This window comes from Notolabrus celidotus, chromosome 23 (assembly GCF_009762535.1).
Source record: "Notolabrus celidotus isolate fNotCel1 chromosome 23, fNotCel1.pri, whole genome shotgun sequence".
NCBI classification, from domain to species: Eukaryota; Metazoa; Chordata; class Actinopteri; order Labriformes; family Labridae; genus Notolabrus; species Notolabrus celidotus.
The window spans coordinates 9,111,102-9,133,890 of record NC_048294.1 but is presented as its reverse complement, the minus strand read 5'-3'; the positions used below and the strand labels follow the sequence as shown (position 1 = coordinate 9,133,890).

At 41.3% G+C, this 22,789-nt stretch overlaps 2 protein-coding genes across 5 annotated transcripts; both read left to right on the top strand.

The window, feature by feature from the left end:
* Nucleotides 1-248: 248 nt before the first annotated feature.
* Nucleotides 249-10,626, top strand: si:dkey-19b23.15 (diamine acetyltransferase 2). 2 transcript variants are annotated; one of them, XM_034676919.1, is made up of 7 exons: nt 249-324; nt 483-632; nt 994-1,045; nt 4,384-4,467; nt 7,223-7,324; nt 7,419-7,459; nt 7,573-10,626. In XM_034676919.1, exons 2-7 carry the CDS (start codon nt 570-572, stop codon nt 7,738-7,740), a joined length of 510 nt encoding a protein of 169 aa, XP_034532810.1. In that variant the 5' UTR covers nt 249-324; nt 483-569; the 3' UTR covers nt 7,741-10,626. The 2 variants fall into 2 exon arrangements, with proteins under 2 accessions (XP_034532810.1, XP_034532811.1); XM_034676920.1 differs by having other exon boundaries at nt 291-632.
* A 3,134-nt stretch (nt 10,627-13,760) lies between these two features.
* Nucleotides 13,761-22,577, top strand: tnfsf12 (TNF superfamily member 12). Of its 3 annotated transcripts, none has more exons than XM_034675996.1 (6): nt 13,761-14,621; nt 15,977-16,058; nt 17,577-17,633; nt 17,782-17,805; nt 17,936-18,063; nt 21,466-22,577. In XM_034675996.1, exons 1-6 carry the CDS (start codon nt 14,448-14,450, stop codon nt 21,739-21,741), a joined length of 741 nt encoding a protein of 246 aa, XP_034531887.1. In that variant the 5' UTR covers nt 13,761-14,447; the 3' UTR covers nt 21,742-22,577. The 3 variants fall into 3 exon arrangements, with proteins under 3 accessions (XP_034531887.1, XP_034531885.1, XP_034531888.1); XM_034675994.1 differs by lacking the exon at nt 13,761-14,621 and adding an exon at nt 15,041-15,377; XM_034675997.1 differs by lacking the exon at nt 13,761-14,621 and adding an exon at nt 15,438-15,610.
* The last annotated feature ends 212 nt before the right edge of the window (nt 22,578-22,789 follow it).

Here is a 22,789-nt window from a genome sequence, read left to right as displayed (position 1 = left end):
ATTTTTTTCATTCTCGGGGGGTTTGTAGACATGCCAGGGACACATATTTCAGGTAGAGGACCATTAAAAAGTCGATTTTGCATGATATGTCACCTTTAAATGTAAATTTGTTTTGGCCTTGGTAAAAGTGTTTTGCTGATGTAATTTTGTTTTCTAAAATGTAAAAATGTTTTCTAAAATGTAAATTTGTCTCCAACTTTGTGAAAGTGTCTCATCTTTTGTAAACTTGTTTTGTCCTTCAGGGCCACCGTACAAAAGCAGGAGGGCGGATCCAGTTCCTGCAGGAGGACAGTAAACACAGGCCAACCTACTTATAACACGGAAGTAAACACATGTTAATAATTCACTCGTTAATACTCATAAACTATAACCAAGTTGTTTTATAATACTTTGCTGGTTCCTCTGGTCGCCTCCTTCCTGGACGGGGGCGCTCTCTGCTCGCTCCTCAGCCTGATTCTGAACACTTGATTTTACCCACACAGCTGCAGCCCTCCCCTGTCTCTCTACCAGACCGGATCCACCGGAGAACCGACTCACTGTGAGAACCCTATCCATCACATTCATCTAACATGGAGTTCTCCATTCGAGCAGCCAACGTGGAGGACTGCAAGGACATCGCGCGGATGATCACGGTGAGCGGACACGTGTGTCTGTGTCTCTGTGTGTGTGTGTGAGCGCGAGGAGCCATGGTTGTAGAGAGGGGGGGGGGGGGGCGGCTGTGTTTGGCTCGAGGACATGAACAGTAGGTGACTCTCGTGCTGACGTCAGGAGATCGCTGCATGTCGACAGTGTTGCTGTTTTTAGATTATTGAGATATTATTGGATTAAAAGTAGATCAGAGCAGCAGCCACGTACATTCCCGTATGTCAATGCAAGCAGGGCCATTGAAGCTAATAGACTGTGTGCTATAACCATAACTGACATATTCATGGTGAAGGAATTGTGATATTACAGACCATTAAACATAAACTGGTACCATTTATGTCTCCACAGGAATTGGCTGAATATGAGAAAATCTCAGAACATGTGAAAGTCACACAGAGAGGTACAGTATTAAGAGCTTAAGTGTATAATTCAGCACCTTGACAATACATTTAAATGTGTGTGAGCTTCCTCTAATAAAGCGAAAGCTTATAAATCCAATATGGGTGATCAATCACCCAAGTGGAGATTGAAAGCCTGTTTGAAAAGTGGACAAAACAGTCTCAACACAAGTAGGGGTGCACCGATCCTACTTTTTAAGTCCCGATACCGATACCTGGGCTTTGGTATCTGTCAATACCGATACTAGACGATCCGATCCCGGTATTGATTTAACAATCTCTATTCCTTAATGTGAGGATAGAATCATGTTTTGGCAACTTCAGGCTTTTCTGACTTTGTAAACCAAAATAAAACAATTTTTTTTAAACTGACAGTATCATTATTCAAGAGATTATAAATGTGAACCAGCAGTTTGGTGAGTTAATCTTCATAACCGACAGATATTACAATTCAACTGTAAACCTCAGCAGAGGATAAGAGGAATTGGCTTCTGTTGTAAACACAGAAAAGCATAGAACTGAGATGAATAGATCTGCCATATGGATCGGCACTATATATCGGCCCTTTGTCACCCATATCTGATCTAGCTTTTTGAGTCCGATCTAGCCAATATCCGATATCAGGATCGGATCCGTGCATCCCTAAACACAAGGCTAATCAAATAACTCCAGAGCTGTGATCTTCGAGACCTCAGGCAGCGCTGCACTAAAAACAGACATGACTCTGTAGTGGAACTGACTGCATGGGCAAAAAGCATTTTGGTGGAGGAGGTACATTGGAAGACTGTTCCTCAGCATGAAATTGCAATGAATTTAGGGTCATCATCTACAGCAGGGGTTCCCAAACTTTTCAGCCTGTGACCCCCAAAAATATAGGTGCCAAGAACTCGCAACCCCCACAGTCCCTCAGAGTGATTTAGTGTGGCTTCATTTAGCTGGTCTGCAGAAAAATAGCCTACCTATATGAGCATGTGGCTGTGTTTCCTGTGCAGTTATGAATTAACCTACTGCTACTGATGCTTTTGATAATTCACTGTTCACTAGCCCTACACTTAGGAGTCATCAGGCAAAAAGAAAGGCAGAAAACTCATTACACTTTCTATTTTCAAGGTTTTATTTCAAATCAAGCAACTATTTTTGTCGATATTTTGTACTGTAATGGGTAAAATGTACTTTTTTTGGATATCTTAAAAAAAAAAAAAATTCTGGAAGACATCTCACGACCCCCCATTTGTGTTTAGCGACCCCCCAGGGAGTCCCCGCCCACACTTTGGGAACCTCTGATCTACAGTACATAATGTCATTAAAAAGATTCAGAGATTCTTGAGTAAACTCGGTATAAAGCCAATACTGGAGAGCCGTGATCTTCAGGCACTCAGGCATCACTGCATTAAAAACAGACATGACTCTGTAGTGGAACTCACTGCATGGGCTCAAAATCACCACCAAAAACCTGTCTGTAGACACAGTTTGTCACTACATCAACAAATGCTGTTAAAACTGTGCCATGCAAAGAGTAAACTATACGAAAACATGATCCAGAGACGAAAGTGATTTCTCTGGGACAAAGCCATTTGTGGAAAACCGTCCGGTGGCCTAATCAAATAACCCTTCTGGATAGTCTGGATAGATATTCTAGGATGTTCCGAAGTGACTAATTTCCTTGTTGTTTACATGGTAATTTAAATTCCAACTGACCCACAAGTCTAAAGGTAAGGAAATACCCATAAAACAGTCAAAATTGCACACATTTGTATTTAACACGGCTAGACACAGGATCATAAGGTCCGAGGTAAACAATGTTAAATACATTTGCTGGGAGTAAGGCAAGGTAAGGCAGCTTTATTTGTATAGCGCATTTCTTACATGAGGGCAACTCAATGTGCTTTACATTAAAACATTAAAAGCATTGGAAACACCCAGACAGGTATAGAAGAACACAATTAAAATGCCAAATATAATAAAACATAAAAGGAAAGGAAAATTAGTAATATATTCAAAATTAAATTAAAATTTGCATTTAAAGTGAGTTAAAATAAGCTAAGATAGGAAGGCACTGGCAAATAAGATAGTCTTTGTCTTTGATTTAAAAGAGGTGAGAGTTCGAGCGGACCTACAGCTTTCAGGGAGTAGCTAAAGTTAGCAGAGCTAGCACCACATTACTCTTTTAAACCAGCCAGCCTACAACAAAGATCAACATACTGCCAAACCAAGACGTCCTATGAGATGCCACCTGTCATCTGTGCTTATTTACATCTGGGTACTAGAGTACTATTAGCTACACGGCAATGACTGGAGCTACAGCCCTAGCTAGTGCTTTGTGTCTGTTCTACATCTTGGACACAACATACGACCGACATACGACTAGTCGCTATTTGTATTAGTGATTCTGGAGCCGACTAGCAAGGGTTGCAAAGTTTAAACGTGTATTTGGCTAAACCACACATCCCTAGTTCTGGAGCTTTCAGTCACATCACACAAGTTTTTGTGTCTTTAACCCCGCCTGCCATTTTAGTCTTTTTTCTCCCCTAGATTTTTCCACCTGTTAGCAAACCCACAACAAATGAACCGGACTTCTTTCTACGTATTGATGTGATCACAGCTTGTTCTCAAGGTCTGTGATTAGAGCTGAGTCCCTAGCAGTGGCTTGTTCTTCATAACAACATCTACTATCATGAAATAGCAGATTATAGCTGATATGACAAATCAGAATCACATACTTAACATCTCCATTAATTAAGTTTGTGTCTGATAGTGGATTCAGAAAGTTCCACATCAGCAACAGCCATCTTGGAGGGGTGCCGGTTTAGCTTTGCAGTTCAAAGTAGCGCCCCATGTACAAAGGTTGTAGTCTTTGAAGTGGATGGCCCAGGTTAAATTCCAGCATGGCCCTTTGCCGCATTTTGTTCTCCACTCTTCTTCTTCCCAGTTTCCTTTTCTATCCAGTGACCTATCTCTCTCATTAAAAGCCTAACAAGCTACTTCCCCGCCACCACTCAACAAAAAATGCCTGACAAATGGCTTTGATTGAGAATCTGTCTGAACTGGAAGAGGACTAGACACATCTGCCTAAGTGAAAACATCAGCTTGACCTTGTAGAAAGAAGCTTTGGCTGATTATATCCATGAGTTAAAAATTAAATGTTCTGTTCAAACTTTAAAACTTACATGAACAATGACAATTTAGATTGTAATGTGATCCAAAGCCATCAAATGGAGCTCATGTTGAGGTTGTTTTGTCAGCTTCACACATGATGAAGATAAAAAGTTTGACAGGAAATTGAAGCAGGACAGCGTATCACCTTCAGGTTGGTTACTTGTCTCTTTGTGTTTTGTCACAGACTTGGAGCAGGACGGCTTCTCCAAGAACCCATTCTTCCACGGGATCGTCGCAGAGGTGCCAGAACAGCACAAAACCAAAGACGGTGAGGAAGAAGGACCAAACCACACTTTTGTTTACTTTGCATACAACTGTGACTTATTAGCCTGCTGTGACCTCACTTCTCGAACTGGGCAAAAAGTGCAACATGCATCGATATGAAATTTCATAGCATCAACATCTTTTTTATTCTTTGTACATCTGTGTGTGACTGGAGCTGATTGGCCTCTTATTTTTGTTTGATTTTCCCTCTAATCAAGTATGACAGTTTCAATTTCAAGGCCTGCAGCCAGATGGCAGCTACGGGTATTTGAGCATTTTCCCAAGCCTTAAGAGGCTCATTTGGATAAACCACAAATCTAGCCAACCAAAATTATTGTTTCAAACTGATTTCTGGATATAAATACTGTTATTGTGTCTTGACCCAAACCCAAATCCAACAGCTTAATAGGGGATCCAGCTTACAAGAATAAATGTGGACCGTAGCAGGGAAGAAAAATTCAACTTTTATGGTCTTGTTTGCCTTTTGGTCGGAGAAGCTTGCATTAAAGATCTGTAGTCAGCAGTTAAAGCACGAGCTGAAGATAATCAATTGAACTGAGCATTCAAAAGTCCATTACTTCGTTGTTGTGCAACATACACAACAAAGAGATTGCATTTTGCGCAGTCAACAGGTTCATTAATCCATATTTATGATCCCTGTCTGACGTTGCAGCACAATGCTAATGTGACCTCTCTCCTTACACACTTACATAAAAAGGCTTTCACACTTCACTCCCTCAGATTACCGTAACGAGAACATTAACGTACGCTCTGCTGCTCAGCTGGGTCTTCTTATTCCATGACACGGCTCTTTTTTTCCACACAGTCACCTCTGCCCGCCCTCGACCGGCCTCAGATACCTGACTCCCGGCTGCATGTGTTTGTGTGTTTGACTCACTGCGTCTGGATATCCCATGACTATGATGAACTCATACTGACTCTCATATTCACAGTCTGAAAGCTTCTCTGCTTGTGTATACTACAATTTTGGCAGTGCACTGATCAGTCAATCAAAGAGAGGGAAGACAATCTTTGAGATAAGGGGAAGCCAGTTTTTAATCCAAAAGAAAATTCCATTGATTCCAGTTTTATGGTTTCCCAGCGTTGTTTGAATTTAAAGATAATTATGTAAAACGATGGCGCCCAATAACAAGAGAGTTAGCCATCCTGTTGACGACGACAGCGACACTGCAACATGCAACTCCCAAATTCTTTATGTTTGGGCGGCCCACTGTGGTTGAAGGTCAAGCAAGGGTGAGGCGTGACTCATCATAATTTCTAGCCTTTGCTTTAATAGTTGTGACATTTGATTCAGATTCATCACCAGCCTCTCGCCTCAACTCCAGGCCCTCCAGTTTGGGATTCATCTCACTGGCTGGTCCTATTTTGGGTTACGTTTAGCTCAATGCCTAGACAGTTTGAGCTTTGTGGCTACAAAATGATGGATCAACTCAAAAAAAGTATGCCTTAAGAAAACCCAACCTAACTTAGCAACACAGTGACTCTTAGGACTAATGTTTATAGACAATACAGAAAAAATGATTGCCAAATACGTTAGCAAGTTATGTCGTAGGTTGAAAAGTATTTGATAGTGATGAGAAAGAGCTGAACATATCTTTTTAACTGTGACTTGTTTTCACCCCCTCTAAACCACTCCTCAAAAAGGTTTGATTACTGCGTTCAAATCCGATGGAATAATATCAAAGCTAACCCTGAAGCTACCTAGCTTAAAGACCTCAGTCTTTAATCTAGGTAGCTTCAGGGTTTTATTTTTCTGGCCTGCAAATTATGTACCTGCTTAATTTCATCCATATTGCTTCAGTTTTTTGCTAAAAAAACATTAACAACAACATATATTTTACCCTCTGTTCGCTAGCTGCTAGCTTAGAAACATATTTCAAATAGACAAAGTTAGTAACTAGCTCTAGGATTCAAGGATTCAAGGTTTTTTATTGTCATACCAACACAAAATTTCATATCCCAGGTCCCATATAAAGCCACAAAGAATACACAATTAAAGGAGGACAACAGTAATAAATATAAAAATATAAATATTGTGCATGGACTGATTGGGTTGTTTATGTCATAGTGCAATTGAATGTGCAAATGTACAATGTGCAAGTTTTTGAGGTAGTCCATTGTATAGTACTGTTCGTATCGGAGTCTGTATGGCTGGGTGCGGCCGAGACCACAGAGCCCAGAGTTCAGCAGTCTTACGACCTCAGGAAAGAAGCTGTTCCTCATTCTGGTGGTTCTGCCTTTGATGCTCTGCAGCCTCCTGTCTGAGGGGAGAGGAGCAAACAGTGTGTGTGCAGGGTGGGAGGTGTCCTTCATGATGCCAGAGGTCCTTTTCCTGCATCTGCTGGTGTAAATGTAAATGTAAACATACTGTAGTTGCTAAACCAAACCAAAGTGAAAGAGGCTTTAGTATTGAAATCTACAACAAACAAGGCAAATTGATTGGTTTATTTATAGGTGACTTACCAGCCATTTTAAGTTAATACGTGTTTAATAGGGTAATATGTCAGAATCAATGTTTGCTAGACTGCCCCCAAGTGGCCAAAAAGATATGCATTTAGAAGGATTTAAACGGTATCATGAAAAGAGTTTCTATTTTCATGGCTGGAATCTACAAGGTAACTAAGAGACAAAGAAATAACCAGGAGAGTGAGAAGGCAGTTTTTAATGCTGCTTTCAAATGTTGATTGACTGTAACTCACTTCCTGTTCCTGATCTTTGATTTTAATGTTTGCTTTCAGGCCATACGAAGATCGGCTATGCACTTTACTTTTACTCCTACAGCTCATGGACAGGAAGAGCCGTTTATATGGAGGACTTGTACGTGATGCCTGACTTCAGAGGTAAAATTAACTGTTAAAAAAATCATTGTTATTATGAAGGTAACGTCACTTGTGAGAGAAGCACATTTTAAGTAACAAGGTTTTTGTCTTATAGGGAAGGGAATTGGTAAAGCACTGATGAGCAAGGTTGCACAGGTGAGTGAAACATCAATCTGCTGTTGAACTCTAACAGTCAAGAAATAGGAATGTGATGTTAAAATTTAACAGTACTCAAGTGCGTCTTTCTGTTCCTTTTTTCTGTCCTGCAGCTTGGCCTGGCCGCCGGCTGTGGCCAGCTCAACTTCACCGTTCTGGACTGGAACAAATCATCTCTGGACTTTTACCTCAACCAGGGTTGCACCGATGTCACTGCTGACATGGGCTACCACTACATGAGCTGCAAAGGAGAAGCGCTGGAGCACCTGGCCCAACCTTAAGCCAACATCGGGCAATATGGAACGGCAAGACCTTTGCGACTATAAGGTTAATATTCACAGTACAGGGATACACTGGCCCCGTTCCAAAACTTGACCATGACAATCGTTCCACTTACATAACAAAAAGAGAATGAAGCAAATAATTGACTGTTTGTTAAGCCCCCACCACTACTGGGTGCTGTTGCTACACCTGTAGTGTTCCACAGCAGCACAGAAGCAGCATTTAGCTAGTGCTAGCTAATAAGCTGAGACTAATAACTCACAATTTGGCTAACTACTCTATGTTTTTTAAAGAATACCTGTCTTCAAATTTACAAAGCTGCCCACGAAAGTAAGATTATCTTCTATAGACAAATACTTTTTGTCAATTCTCTCAGTTGAAATGACAAAAGTATGAATATTTTGAGTTGTAGTTTGAGATGGCTTGCTAATTTACTGATGCAAACTCACCAAGTTGGCGGAAAACTCGCTTTACAGATGTTCTTTTTGGTTGACTTTCTCTTAACTGATATCCTAGTAAAATATACATAGCATGGCTGCATACATGATTACTTAAGAAATAAGGCTAAAGCTAAGCTACATGTATCTGGCAACAAGTCTTTGAAATGAAAACTACATAGTAGATGGTTAACAAACACACAGCTATCATAATGAATTAACTAATAAGCTTGATTAAAAACCTTCCGTCCTAAATTATGAGAAGTATTGCTAACATTAGCCCTAAGCCTTATATAGCATTTTGGCTAGTTGTAGATTTGACTTATATAACGTCATGAAAAAAATTAAGCTTATTTACTGCTACCTGTAAGCAGCTAGCTAGGTAAGCATGCTAACATTTGCAGCTAGCAGATAAACCATGGCGCATTCCTCCCTGTTTCACTCAGAACTATTAATATTGTTATTGATATTGCTTCAACATGACGGCTACATGATCTGCCTTGTTCGGTTCATGGAGGGCTTAAAAAACAGTCAATTAGCAAGAAACAGTCACTTAGCTTAGCAATAGAGAAACAAGAATGCAAATTTAAAAAATATTGGAATGGGGCCTATGCAATATATTTAAATAGTATACAACTGAGACACCGAATAGTGTGTTTTGTGTTAACCCATGTGATACATTATGACTTAGAGCACCTTTGATTTCTATGTTAAATCAGATAAGTGTTAATAATATAGAATATATGGCCATGAGGAGGGTCTAACACGAGTGTGTGTGGGATTATGGGAGACATTTCGTACATCATTAACTATGAATAAAATTTGCACAAATATCCATAATAAGAACATTATGCATTGAAAGCCAAGCTGTATATTTCCTTGTGTGAGTGCTGAAAGAGAGACTTTGTGGTATCCTATCCCTTTAATTTCATTATAGAATATGACAACAGCAACCAAAGAGTCAGTCACCTCTCCCATCGTCTTCCAGATGAGGAGCTTTGTAAAAGCTGTTGTGAAGCACAATGTTGGTATTTGCACTGTTTTCATGGTATAAAGCTACTTGGTTAGCGTTCTTGAGGTTAAATTGTGACGTGATTGAATCAGTCAGACTCAGGTTGCACTTACTTTGGAGGTGATGTCTGAAATCAGACAAAAACACGATGTACGCACATCTGGGGTAGATTTAAAAATAAAGTCTTGGACTGGACTTGGTTTGTGTCTTTGAACCTGTCCAGCAAAAACTAAAGGGGCACATTCTGGTCTGCACTTCTGTTTTATATCCCAGACTACTTTTTATTTTTTTAACTTTTTGTATCATTTCCAGCAAGTTAATGAAAACAGCCTGGGCTGCGGGTTATATTTAGTTTGTTTTCTCTAGCTCTAAACAAGTAAGAACCACTGACCCTCCTCTGTAGGTTTTGCAATTTTCATATCATTTTAGACTTTCTCTGCAAAATAATTTAAGAGAACGTGCTGTTTTTATTTTGAGTTTTGGGGTTATGAGGTTGTAAAATATTCAGGTATTGTTTGTTTTCGATGTGCAGTATCTACAGACGAGTACATTTAATGTGCTATTACGGAGCGTGTGAGCCAAAAGATCAGCATACAGTCCAAGAGAACATGAAGGGGTATTTATAGCTGCCATTGTTTGCGAGTACAACACATCGCCAAACCCCAGAGCTATAAAAATATACAACTTTGCTCCCAGCGCGAATGCGTGAAGTTGAAGTTCAATCTTGATTCCTGTCAAATATTTGCAATAATTTTCTGTAGAGGAGCAATGTTTCTGTGGAAAAGACAAACAGATGATTAAATGTCTGAAATATTTACTCAGATTTTTAGATTAAAGGTTGTGTATGTAATTTTCAGAACAGTCAGTGAAAGTTGAAAAGACTACTACGATAACAGTTTGGTTTTCCTGATAGCCGTATTGAGGTATCCTGTGTTTACATTACATGCTTCCGATGTGTTCGTTAATTCATTAGGCATTGATGTTATAAGGAATTAGAGGCATATTTTGAATGGGTCTGGTTTTGTGGCTGAAATAGTTCAAAGTGAATACGGTCATCGTGAAGTGAAAATCTTGTGAATCCAGACATTTTTTAAAAATCACATCATCCACTATGTTTTTAAAGGGCTTCATAACATCATATAACTCCAGCATCCATAAAGAAGCATTAAAGCTCCTCTACTGAGGTCGACACAATAATGGATTCATAGGTTTTTCACATGACCACATACATTAATGTCTTAACGTTCTGTCACATGTAGAACCTAGAACCTGCATGAGATCCAAGCGTATTTTAGGCCACCTGCTGGCACCCACTCCTGAACACAGAGTGTGTTTCACTGTTTACCTGTCCTTGTTTGACTGCTCTGTTCAGTTTACACTGAGGAATAAAATCTGTCAGACTGCAGTAAAATAAAGTGATTCGTGGTGTGAATGTGTTTCTGTGTTGAGTCCAGTTGACAAAAGGCTTAAAGACACTTTTTTCTTTAACTCTAAAGCTAAAATGTTCATTAAAAAATGTGCATTTGGGGAAACAAGAGATGTATCTGACACTGGATGCTTTATTTCAGAATATCACAAACACTGGTGTAAGATAGTAGATAGAAAGACAACATATGCCAGGTCTAATGGGACCAATACAGATCATGACATCTCTGAACCCGAGCTAACCTCACCACCTTTTTTCTTCATCATAACAAGTGTTTACATTTTGCCGCAAACATAATCAGTTTACAAACTAACTATGGTGACATAAAATATCAGAACATAGTAGCTGGCAGTAAAACAAGAGCTTATTTTTAATGCTTGAAAAAGGAGGAACAAGGTATTTGAGAGTTGTTGGAGTGAGAGTTGTTCAAATCAGGAATTAATTAACAGAAATAAAGACTTCTCTTTAATACAAACAATTTACAAATGCAATAACGTAATGGAAGTGGTGCACATGAACCATAGACTATACACAACATGGATGTACCCTTTGCGATGTGCTCCATTGGTATCTGAGGACGGGTTCTGGAGGTCAACTATTACCGTAACCATATTTCAATCATGAGAGACACAATTTGAAGATTAAAGGTTATTTAATACAACTGAATGAATAATGAAACTTGACAGAAATCTTTGGTGTAAGGACTATGGGGATCATTTTGTGAGTGTAGGATGTGTGAATTTGTCAGCAGAAGAAATCCCCCTAGAGTCCAGAATCTGGTGGTGGTGGTTGATGAATTCTAGGAATTGAAGACTTGCAGAGACCAGGTGGAGATGGGGAGGTGGAGGGGTGCGCACCATCAATGCAAGAAGGAACCAGCTGGAGAGAGAGACACGTTTAAAAAGACAGAAGAAAGTTGATAGGCTGACGATAAGGGTGTGCCACTGAGCTATTGGATGACAGCCGCCGCTGATTAACCAATGACAGCTCCGGAGCATGCAGCTGGAAGCGGGTGAGCTATTGAACGAGGGAGAGGAGAGTTAAACAACTGCTGTGATTGCTTTTATGGTTTCCCTGTATGAACTTTCGCTAGAGCTAAATTAGTAATATGGCCAACCTGACCCAACCTAACATTTGGTCAACCTAGAAGAGGAGGAGTTACAGCGTTGAAAGCATGTTGAAATACTGCTCCCAGAATAAACATTTAAATATGGGACATAATGGGAATTCCATGGCTTTTTTAGCCATCCTCAAGTGGACACTTGAGGAACTGCAGTGTCCGACAATTTCCATTTGACCTCCTCCCTTTTTTTTAAAAAAGGTTTTAAATCTTAGTTTTTACACATTGTGAACAGAAGATCAATTTAAACTATTTAAGCAAGTGGGTTTTTTTTTTTAAAGGAAGCATGTTGCAGCAAAGAATACAGTCGGACGCTGGACGGACGTTTCACTCGTCTGAACTTTATTTTACCTTCACTGAACTTCTTCCACATATTCTCTGGCTGCTCACAGAACACTGCAGCTTCTTGCTAACAGCATCTTTCAGTAACTACGAACAATATCAAACTCTTCTTCTCACAAAACGTCTGTGTATATGCTCCCTTCCTGACTCACAAGCACCACCTAGTGGTGTAAATAATACAGTGCATGTAATCACATGTCAACGTCAGCCACGAAATCAATACTGCAGTTCAGGAAAATACATTAACTTTCTCATTTTTTAAACACAAAATAACTATAGCAAATTCCAGAAGGAATTATTAAAACCAAACAAATATGTATATGGTCCCTATTTAACATTGTCAACTCAATAGTCCTTGTTGGATCTCTTACAAACACAAAATATATAAAAAATAATAAAATAGATATATCTTTTCAACTTCATTTTTAACACGAGACGTTGCTGCTAACATAAAAATACTATTAGAATTGCAAGAAGAGAAAAAAAAGTTGGTTTTTTTTGGTGTGGGTAGGGGTCGGCGCAATAAAGACACCTGGGCCCCCCCACCAATGAAAAACAGTAGTACGCCCCTGCTGCTTCATGCAGATATCATTCTAAGTATGTCTTTAATACTTTCCTGACCACACAAGTACACCACTTGTATTCTAAAGCAGTGGTTGTCTGTCCGTGTTCAGGACCTCATATGTGGTTACAAGATCAAGTAAACATTTTCAGACATTTCACTCAATGAATGAATGGGCTGTTTATTCTTCATTGAGATGCAACTTCACGACTGGTAATATGGCAGAGACACTGCAGGTCCTGAAGCAGGGTGAAAAGATTTCGAGTCTTAACTTGTACAGGCATGGCCGTGGGAAGTAGGGGTGCTGAGGGTGCTGCAGCACCCATTGTTGGAAAAGGCATCACACGTTTTTTTCTGGATGCATAAATAAGTTGAAACAAATACATTAATTAACACAATAAATCAGTTTTTTTTTCATTGTATTATTTTTTGAAAATGTAATGCCTGAGGAAGATTTGAGAAATAATTATAGCATTTTAAAATAATTATTCATTTGAAAATAACCCGATGCCTTGTCCCTCTGTGTGTGCCTGCTTAAAAACTGAACATATTTGGATAAGTTCTGTTCAATGTGCTTTACTGCCTTTTGGGTCTGTTTTACAGGTTTGTCTTGTATGCTCTTTGCTGTACAACGGGGTATGGAAGTTGCAATTTGTGAATTTAAAATGAAAAGTTCTCTTGAAAGCTTGTATTCAAACCAGATAAATAAAAATAAAATGTATGTGTGCCATAGCCTATCAGTTGCATAAGTAACCTGAATGCAAAAAGAAAAAAAAATGCACCTCTTACTACAGCACCCCCAACTTAAAGACACTTCCCACGGCTCTGTGTACAGGGACTCTAAAAGTCATGAATATGTCTCCTGGGGCAATAGAAAAAGCTTTTAAAACAGAAGAATAACAAGGAAAGGTCATTTTGTGGGTTAAATGTTCAAATTCTTCGCATATAAAAAACACAAAGTCAGTTTTCAGATTAATTGAGTTTGTTTAAAAGACTTTCTTTTTGGCCCTTTGGGATAAATCTGAGTTTTTGGCTCACCTGTTGATAATACTCTGGAGCCACATCACAAAGAGAACAGTCTTGCGTTCTTTCCTATACATTACTGCCACCGTGTGGACATAAACGGGACTGTCCCACGCGTGAATGGCACATATTTTCACGGTATGCAAGTTGATGAAAGTGATTCGAGCAGCAGAGGAAGCTCCAGTGCGCCTCGTATGTTTTCCTTGTGGTCCCTGCGTAGATTTTAACAGCGGATGCACGCTGCTATCACAACATCAGAGCAATTTGAGGGCGCGCGAAAGTTCACATCCGAGTCCTGAGTGTGTGTGTGACTGTGTGTATGTGTCTGAGTGTGTGTGCTCTGCCTGTCTAATAGAGTGACCCCCCAGCACGCCGTTTTAAAGGGAAGACAAGAAAGCTGAGTCAACGAATCGCGAAGAGAAGGATGCAACAGTTGATGTGCGCGACTTGCACAGTTTTCTGGTGTTTGGAGACGGCGCGCGCACACGGAGGATGGTGGCTTTGATGTGTGTGGAGGAAGGAGCGGATGTTTTCTTGCTTTAAAACCCTCATCTGTCAGATTAAATCAATCAGAGAGATCTGCGTGTCTCGACAAAAGGCAGCTGCAGCGTGTCCACTCGCGCGTCCTCTCTCTCTCGCCAAAATGGACATTTGGACAGAGACGCTTTTGGAGGGACTTCTTCACGCACTGCTGCTGGAATGGAGTTGAAGCGGGGGTTTCGGATGGTCTGCGGCGGCGGCGAGGAGGAGTAGCAGCAGGAGCAGCAGTGCAGTCTGCAGCAACATGCATCGGATTCTGCAGAGGAGGCGAGTGCGCAAGCTGCGGGTCGTCTGGGCTTCTCTGGCCCTGGTGGCGCTGTCTCTGGCCGCGTGCAGCGCGCTGTTTACGGCGTGGACTTGGCGACAGACGCGGGACCTGTCGCAGTCCTTTAAAGTCCTGCAGGACCGACTGGAGCAGGTGAGTATCATACTTAAGAAAGAAGAATTAAAACCAAACAAAGTAGGGTGCATATTTGTGCCAAAATTTAATTTTGACCCTCTTGCAACTTCTGCAAACATTAAAGTGTTTCTTATGTAACTTCTTTTATGACTGCGGTTGTGTGGAATCTTCGCGGGGGGTGTATGGAAAAATGCAATTCCACACACTTCACCCCCTTCTATTTTCTCCCCCCTCCTGCACGTACTCTATTCTTATTGCACCATTCCTCTGCTTGGCACTTTAATTGCTTACCAATAAGCGCAGTCAAGTTGTGGTGGAGTTACAGCTTATTTTTGCCCCCCCTTCCTTCTATTCCTCCCCCCTCTCACCCCATCCCCTCCTCCCGCCGTGTTTAATTAGTCTGGTGCCAGTTGTGCTCCAGTTTTATCTCAATTTACTGGAAAGCCTCAACTATTTGGCACGTGAGCACTTTGTATCCAACTGAGTGCACAGAGGCTGCAGGAGAAAGTGTGGCAAGTGTAAATCGTGTGGACGCAGGATGTGATCACTTCAGGAGCAAGAGGGGGGGGTTCGATGCGCAGACTCCAGCCTGCAAAGTCATGCATGTGCAGCTTTAAGCTTCTTGCACTTGCAGCAAATGCTACTTTCCAGCATGAGTTGCATCACGCGGCAAAGTGTTTCTCTAAAAGCAGCCAAAAGGAGCTGATGGAAATTCTTCTGGTCTCAAAATATTTCCAAAACCAGGTTGTGCTGGATTTGAGATCAGGGGGACAGGTTGGACACACACGCACACACACCTTTCCCCTCTCTCTCTCTCTCTCTCTCACACACACACACACACACACACACACACACACAAACACCCTAAGATTGGCCACGTGGAGTGTTGATGCTGGAGCTCTCCCAAGGGGCCCCGTTCTGTCCATTTGACCGTTCGCCAACTCCTGATGAGAGCCAGCGAGCAAATGTCTGGAGAGCAACTCACAGCCTTTATTTCCACAGTAGCAGTAAATTTAAACACACTTTCTTTTTTCCCCTCCCGAGCTGCTTCTCCTCTTCAGACTCAAAGGCCTCCTCTGGTCACTCAGCAGAACCCCTGCCAGAGGATTTAGAACTTTGCTGCCTTGACAAAAAAAAAATCAGAAAGGGGAGTAGAGACGTGAGGAATGCAAAGCACTAAAAACATGCATTAGATGTCGCAACCGGCCTCGGAGGAAGTGGTGGGCTGATGCTAAAGCTAGCATGGCAGCAGGGGCAGGATAACTGTAAAGACGGGGGCCTGTTTGTTCTGCTCAGCTGAGTCTGAGCCAGAGAGAAGACATAATAAACTCATTGGAAGTGTGTTAATGGCGCTTTTCTCTCTCTTTCAACAGGTCAACACGCAGAGGAAAGCCATCGTGCAGCTCATTCTGGAGAAGCGAGAGCTGCTTGTGGGCCAGAGAGTGAAAAGAGACGGTATTTCAAATTAAAAGTCCTCCCTGGAGTTTTGAAAGAGGGACACAATACTCACCAAAATGCACTGTGTTGTGTTTTTTTGGGAAGAACATTTAACACAAACGCCGGCCACTCTTTGGCAACACATGCCACTTTGGTCAGGTCTAGCGGGGCCGCGGCAGGCACTACCCGCTGCTAAAAGTTGACACAGGAAAAAGTAGGCAGCTGGATTTGGAGAAATTACAGGTCTGACCAGAGCGGCCCTCGGAGCCCACAAAACCAGCTGGCGCGGGAGCGAGGCCTTGTTGCACGCTTCTGGGCAGTGAAATTGATTTCTTCTTTTCACCCCCCCTGAGCACACGACTGACACAGCTATGATTTGTTGTGAAAGCGGTGATATTTGATGACCTATCATTGCTGTATTTATAGGCCGTGCTTGCGTCACCATCACGAGATGGCTCGATTGTTCACATTTGGCCGAGAGTGAACTCTGAGAAGCTTTTTCTTGCAGGAGAGGGAAGAAAAAACAAATTGGACGAAGTGATTCATTTAAAGATCGGCGTGTCCTGCCAGAATATCTATAGAGATATCCTGCGTATATGAGCTTGAAAAGTCACTTTCTCTTCCAAAATGCATAAAAGAAGTTCAGATATTCATCGCTGTCAGAGGGAAAAAAGCCCAAACAGCTTTTTCTAGTTTGCAGAGAGTTGACCACCAGGACACTGCTGTTATGTTCTCTCCCGGTGACTGACAGCTCCAGTCAGGAAACTCAGGCCAGCCCGAGGGCTTAACGCTCAGCCATAGCGAATCCTGAATCTACAGGGTCACCCACCTGCGAGTTATTTTAGCAGGGGCTCTGTATTCCAGTCGGACAGCAGGGGCCCTGTGTTTGGCTGCTCCTGCTTGAAACATAAAGCATTTATTTCACAGCTCATATGCACAGAACGTGAGTCGTATCTGTGTTTTAAAGCTCCCTGAAGGACCAAGCCATAAAGAAACAAGAGCCGCCTTTCTGCAGCTCCAGCCTTTTAGAGTTGTCTTTTATTTATTGTATTTATCCAAAGATGTTGCTTCACTCTGTTCCCGAGCCAAAGACCTCTTTGACTCTCTTTTCCGGCACTTCATTTCTCTTATTTAGCGCTCCTCTCTTTGTCTCACATGTAATGCTTTCCTACTTCTCTATCCATCCTCCTTCACTCCACATCTCCTCTCTGTCTCCTGTATTTTCTACATGACTGCGACCAGCTGGCACTAAGATTAGCCCCTGCAGGAAAGAAGGGGAAGAAAAAAAAAAAAGTAAGAGGCACACGCTTCTGCCTGAAAATAATACTTAGAGGAAATATATCGAAGCACGTGAAAGGAAATCCTTTGCCCATCTGCTCGCCGCGTTAAAACAAGCCAAACTGAAACGCCTGCAAATTAACACACAATGTTATTACCCACACACGTACACCAGGATGATTGTTTTATCAAAAAAAAGCCACAAGTATTTCTCTCTGCCAGTCAAACTAATATTGTGTCTCTCTCTGCCTTCCGAAGGGGGGGCGGCGCGAGGGAGGAATGGAAACGGAAAGAAAGCGGCGTCTCATTTTGAGAGTAAGTGGCTTGGCAGATCCCTCACAGCCGTCTCGTGTAGCATCTGCTGAAGTGGTTTTCAATCATACACCCCGATACGGTTGCACTCGTAAAATCTTAATTGACTTTCCCTTTTTCTTTGTCAATGTCTTTTTTCTCTCCCCATCAGTCACCAAAGTCTCCTCTCAGCAAGGTAAGAGTCGTAAAAATGAAGGATGGATGCTAATCTGTGACACTCTTACCATATGAGAGGTTTAATCTTGTGTGTGTGTGTGTGTGTGTGTGTGTGTGTGTGTGTGTGTGTGTGTGTGTGTGTGTGTCAGTTGGAGAGGGTGGTGTGATAAAAGGTTGGGAGGAGAGGACGCTGAATATGAGCAAAGCGGTGAGGTACAACAAAGATCTGGGCACCTTCACTGTGGAGAAAGCAGGCGTCTACTTCCTGTTTTGCCAGGTGAGTCAGTGCTGGGAGTTGTAGTTTAGTCACTTTGTGGTCTTATGTTCACTTGTAAACCACATAGATCAATGTATTTGCATGGACAAAGGATCATATTACTGTGTAAAATATTAATGGAGTCGGCAACTCGAATCGATTTCTAACTTGACTTTGTAAATCACTATGTTCTTGAGGGCATTTTAGCGTCTTTCAGCTTTTTGTTTTGGTCTTTAAAGGGCACATGTACACAGATTTGGAGTAGATGTCACAATTGCGTCACAGCACTTGCGTACGCATAGTGGTGGCAGAAAAACACTAGAAGTAAGTGGTACAATCCCAAGACTAGAGCCTGCTCACTTAATTTAAAACTGTCTTGTTCCGTTGAATGTGAGACAAGGAATACGAATCTGTCAGGATACGGGGGATTGGGAGACAAGTGCAGACTTGGAGATGGGTTCTGAAAGTTATCCCAAAGGAGTAACCACTAATATTGCAAGGGATGAAAAGGGAAAGGGAGACAAGACAATCATATTGAGCAAGAAACAAAAAAACTAGGGTAAGCCGATCTAAACCAACGCTACGAAAAAGCAATCTCTCAGGGAGACCCTGGAAGAACTTCCCTTTAGGCCACACAAAGACGGCCCAAGAGGCTTTAAGGGTGAACAAAATAAAGCTTGGGCAAAAAATAGGCCCAGAGACAACCAACTGCTATATTGTAGAAACTAGAAACTGCTTTGATACCGCTCACTATCTCTGAAGGTGAGACAGTGAGCCAGCACAGAGCACTGACACTCACAGGTATATAAAAACTACTCAACCCTGGTTTCAATCATAGACATATAAAGAGTAGACGGCGCATCGACCGCTACTACCTATTGGCGCTGACGAGCTGTGGGGCTGCCATCTTGGTCCGGTCACCCGCTCCACTCAGTGTAATCTGTTTGGCAGGCGCAATTAAGTGTCAGCGCATTTAATCAATCATAACTAGCTAAATACTAAACTGATTTTCATGCAGGGTTTTTTTTCTGCAAACATACATGTAGGTATGATACAGGACACAAGGTTCGGCGTATTTTAATATTCATAGTGGGCTTAACAGTAATAGAATATATATATATATATATATATATATATATATATATAATATGTGATAAATGTGATGTATGATAGGTATTTTGCCGCAGTGTGCTCTGGCATCATGAAGTCTCTGCTGCTTCAGTTTACGTTTAAAGGTAGGATTATAGGTAGGATGACTGGACCAAGATGGCGGCCGTATTTCTTGCGCCCCAGCAGCCAATGTGGCGTCTACTCTTTATATGTCTATGGTTTCAATCAGGACCAATCAGCCCGCCACACACACACCTGACTCTGCTCTGGGATGATAACCCCACCAAAAAGTAGCTGGAGTAATGGCCCCTCACACGAAACAATAAGACCTCCAATTCTACAGAATACCTTTGTCGAGGACGCAATTTCATATCTTGTGGTTGCGAGCCATTGAATTCCCTGACTGGAAGATCAAATATAAACTAAAATGTTTCAAGTATATTGGTGTTTTGATAATTTTGGCCTAAAAATATAAGAATATTAAATTTATAACAGAGTGCTTTTATCTGTCTAGTTCATCACATGTAACCACAATCACAGGGAAGACTGCTGATTTGACAGTTGTCAATAACCATCTCCGAACAGCTTTTCTAAAACCATTCGTTTTGGTGTATGTCTCTTTAAATGCTTAGTTTGGCCCTTGTCTTCTTTATTTGGCATTGGGAATTTCCACAATTACTTAATTCTGACTGCAATTTATGAAATCAAACACCTGATTATGTTAAAACATACTGATCTAAAAGTAAGACAAAAAGGTTTCCTTCAAACATACTTTGAGATTCCTCATTATCAATCAATCATGGAAATCCCCCACACCTCCTTCCCATATAGTGTGGTTAAAGGACATTCTTCACTTTGTGAAGTTGGAGAGAATCAGACACTTAGTGAGAGGCTCCCTGAGGGAATTTCACAGGGTGTGGGACTCGTTCTTTAAGTATCTGCAGGAGCTGGACCACTCTGAGATACATTAGGTGGTTACCTTTTTGGCAATATTCAAAGTGAATCAATCAATCAATCAATCAATCAATCAATCAATCAATCAGTCAGTCAGTCAGTCAGTCAGTCAGTCTTTATTTCTATAGCGCCGAATCACAAGGAGATCTCAAGAAGCTTCTACAAACAGAGCAGGTCTAGACCGTACTCTATGTCAGGGGTTCCAAACGACCCCAAAAATATAGGTGCCAAAGACTTGTGACCCCTACTGTCCCTCAAAGTGATTAAATGTTGCTTCATACTTCATTTACTTCAACTTCAAAATTAGTTTACCTACATATTTAACTGTTAGCTAACCCTAACCCTAACTGTAGGAGTCATCTGGCAACAAAGAAAGGCAGAAAACTGATATAATGTACTTAATTGCAGGGTTTTATTTAAAATGTAACTACAATTGTTGTCAATATTTTTACAATAATGGGTAAAATAAGCAAATTTAGATTATTTTAAAAATATCAAAAAATCTTGAAGACATCTCGCAACCCTCCATTGGTGTCCTGCGACCCCTCAGGGGGTCCCAACCCACACTTTGGGAACCCCTGCTCTATGTTATATTATTAAGAAAGACCCAACATCAAGACAGCATATGACTTGGTCTGATCTCATCTTAATCCACAATGAGCAGAGCACATTGCAGCATTTAGTAAGTTACAGCGGCAAGGAGAAACTTCCTTCAACAGGCAGAAACCTCCAGCAGAACCAGATTCATGTTAGACAGGTATCTACCTAAACTGAGTTGGGTTGGAAAGAGGGATAGAGGGAGAAGGACAGAGAGAGAGAGAGAGAGAGAGAGAGATTTAAGTGGTAAGTGGCAGGCATGAAATATTGACGACCAAAATGTTAAACATTTCTATTTAGTTTCTTTAAAGGGTAAAAAAAAAAAAGACCTTTCAGAATAAATTTAGCTCGTAGTTCTGATTAACATAATTGACAAAGAGAAATATAAAATGTTGCTCTTCAGTTTGGCTTGCTTCTTAAAGAGACTGATTCATGTTTGTGACTAGAGAGAATCAACAGATTCTTGGACACAGCCCCAGTTTTTTTCATCGTCTTACTTAGTGCAGCTTTATAATGAACAGCCTTTATGTCATTCCAACATACTGAACTGGTACGTGTTGTGTTTTCTGGAATGGGGCTATCATGTTTTGGGTAAGACGTCTGTTGCCAGACTTTGGTTTGTCAAGTAGACAGACGTCTGGAGAAAATCTAGCTAAAGGCAGAAAGGGACCTTGGAAATCCTGGGGAAGTCTGGTTAGTTTTGAAGTTCTGTTCCGCTTGACACAGTAAATCAGATGAGGATTATATTCCGTGTCTCCTCAGGTGTTGTTCAACGAGCAGCAGTCTCAGTATGTGAAGCTGGACGTGGTGACCAGCGGACAGAGGCCTCAGAAGCTGCAGTGCATGGAGGGATACGGGACGACCCCCTCCGCCGGACCACACCCTTTCCACTTCCTGAAGCCGTGCCAGGTGTCCGGACTGCTGCGGCTGGACCGAGGAACCGAGCTGCAGGCCATCACGGGCCCCTCCTTCAGACTCCACACTGTTGGCAATCCCTCAGCCTCGCCTCACATCTTCAGCATCTTTAAAGTCAACTGAAGCTTTGAGTCTCATCTGGGACCAAAAAAAGAAAATGACTTTTTACGCGGATGACATTCTTTTCTATGTGGTAAAACAGTCATGAGCAATCAGGACATAAAATCAAGCCACGGCCTCTTCCCAAAGACGTTAATTTGAAAGACAGACCAGGCATTTGTGGAAGTTGTTGTGGAATTTTTTCTCTGGACAGCTGTGCTGTTTTGGAATGGAAAAAACAGACTTTTGGATTAAAACCAAGACACAAAGTAGACAGAATGCCAGGATGAATGTCTGCCGGGAGAACAGATGATGGACGGAAGCTGTTCTATAGATAAAGGGCATCTTATAAAAAGGAAACTAGCCTTCTTATCAAGTCATAAAATGTGCTTACACTCTCTTTATAAGACTGACAGTAAAGTTGCACCTTCCACTTTTTTTATATCACCGCAGCCTCAAGAAGCTGAGAGCACGTCTGCAAGTGTTAGATCCCAACACTATAAACAGCCTACATGAGTTGTCAGTGATATTTTATATGATTTAGTGTCAGCGTGTGTTTGTACGATGTTATGAATCAAGCCTTTTTATTTTTATTGATTTTATGATCTTTACAATGCAACAAGTGTGAAATTCCCTTGTCTCTTCTTTGAATACTCTGTATATAATTCACACGTCTTTTATGTATGTGCATATCAAGTTGGAAGGAGCAAAGGAAGGGAACATTTAAATACATGGATGTGAATTTGTGCTCTTTTTTAAGGTCAGATTTGATTGTAAGGTATTTTTGTGTATAGTGTTGGCTTAACTGTCCTGTTGTTAAGCAAAATGTATGGTTTTGAATATAGCTTTTGCCCTTTTTTTCCTGCGTTTGTTATCCTTTTAATAGCACAATAATGATCACTTTCAAAGTGTACCTTAAACCCACAAAATGTTGGTTATACGCCCCTAGTTGACAGATTTTGTGCTGGAAAAAATGCTACAACAGATCTCTAAGAAAACTCACAACACTAGTTAGGTAAGAACACTCTTTGTACAGCATAAAGGAAAACCAAAGATAACAGGTTCTACGACT

Coding starts and splice junctions, on each gene's coding strand:
- si:dkey-19b23.15 (XM_034676919.1), top strand. CDS start 570: ATGGAGTTCTCCATTCGAGCAGCCAACGTGGAGGACTGCAAGGACATC. Junction 1,046..4,383: donor TGTGAAAGTCACACAGAGAG/GTACAGTATTAA, acceptor GTTTTGTCACAG/ACTTGGAGCAGGACGGCTTC. Junction 7,325..7,418: donor CGTGATGCCTGACTTCAGAG/GTAAAATTAACT, acceptor TTTGTCTTATAG/GGAAGGGAATTGGTAAAGCA.
- tnfsf12 (XM_034675994.1), top strand. CDS start 15,177: ATGCGCAGACTCCAGCCTGCAAAGTCATGCATGTGCAGCTTTAAGCTT. Junction 16,059..17,576: donor CCAGAGAGTGAAAAGAGACG/GTATTTCAAATT, acceptor TGCCTTCCGAAG/GGGGGGCGGCGCGAGGGAGG. Junction 17,806..17,935: donor CAAAGTCTCCTCTCAGCAAG/GTAAGAGTCGTA, acceptor TGTGTGTGTCAG/TTGGAGAGGGTGGTGTGATA.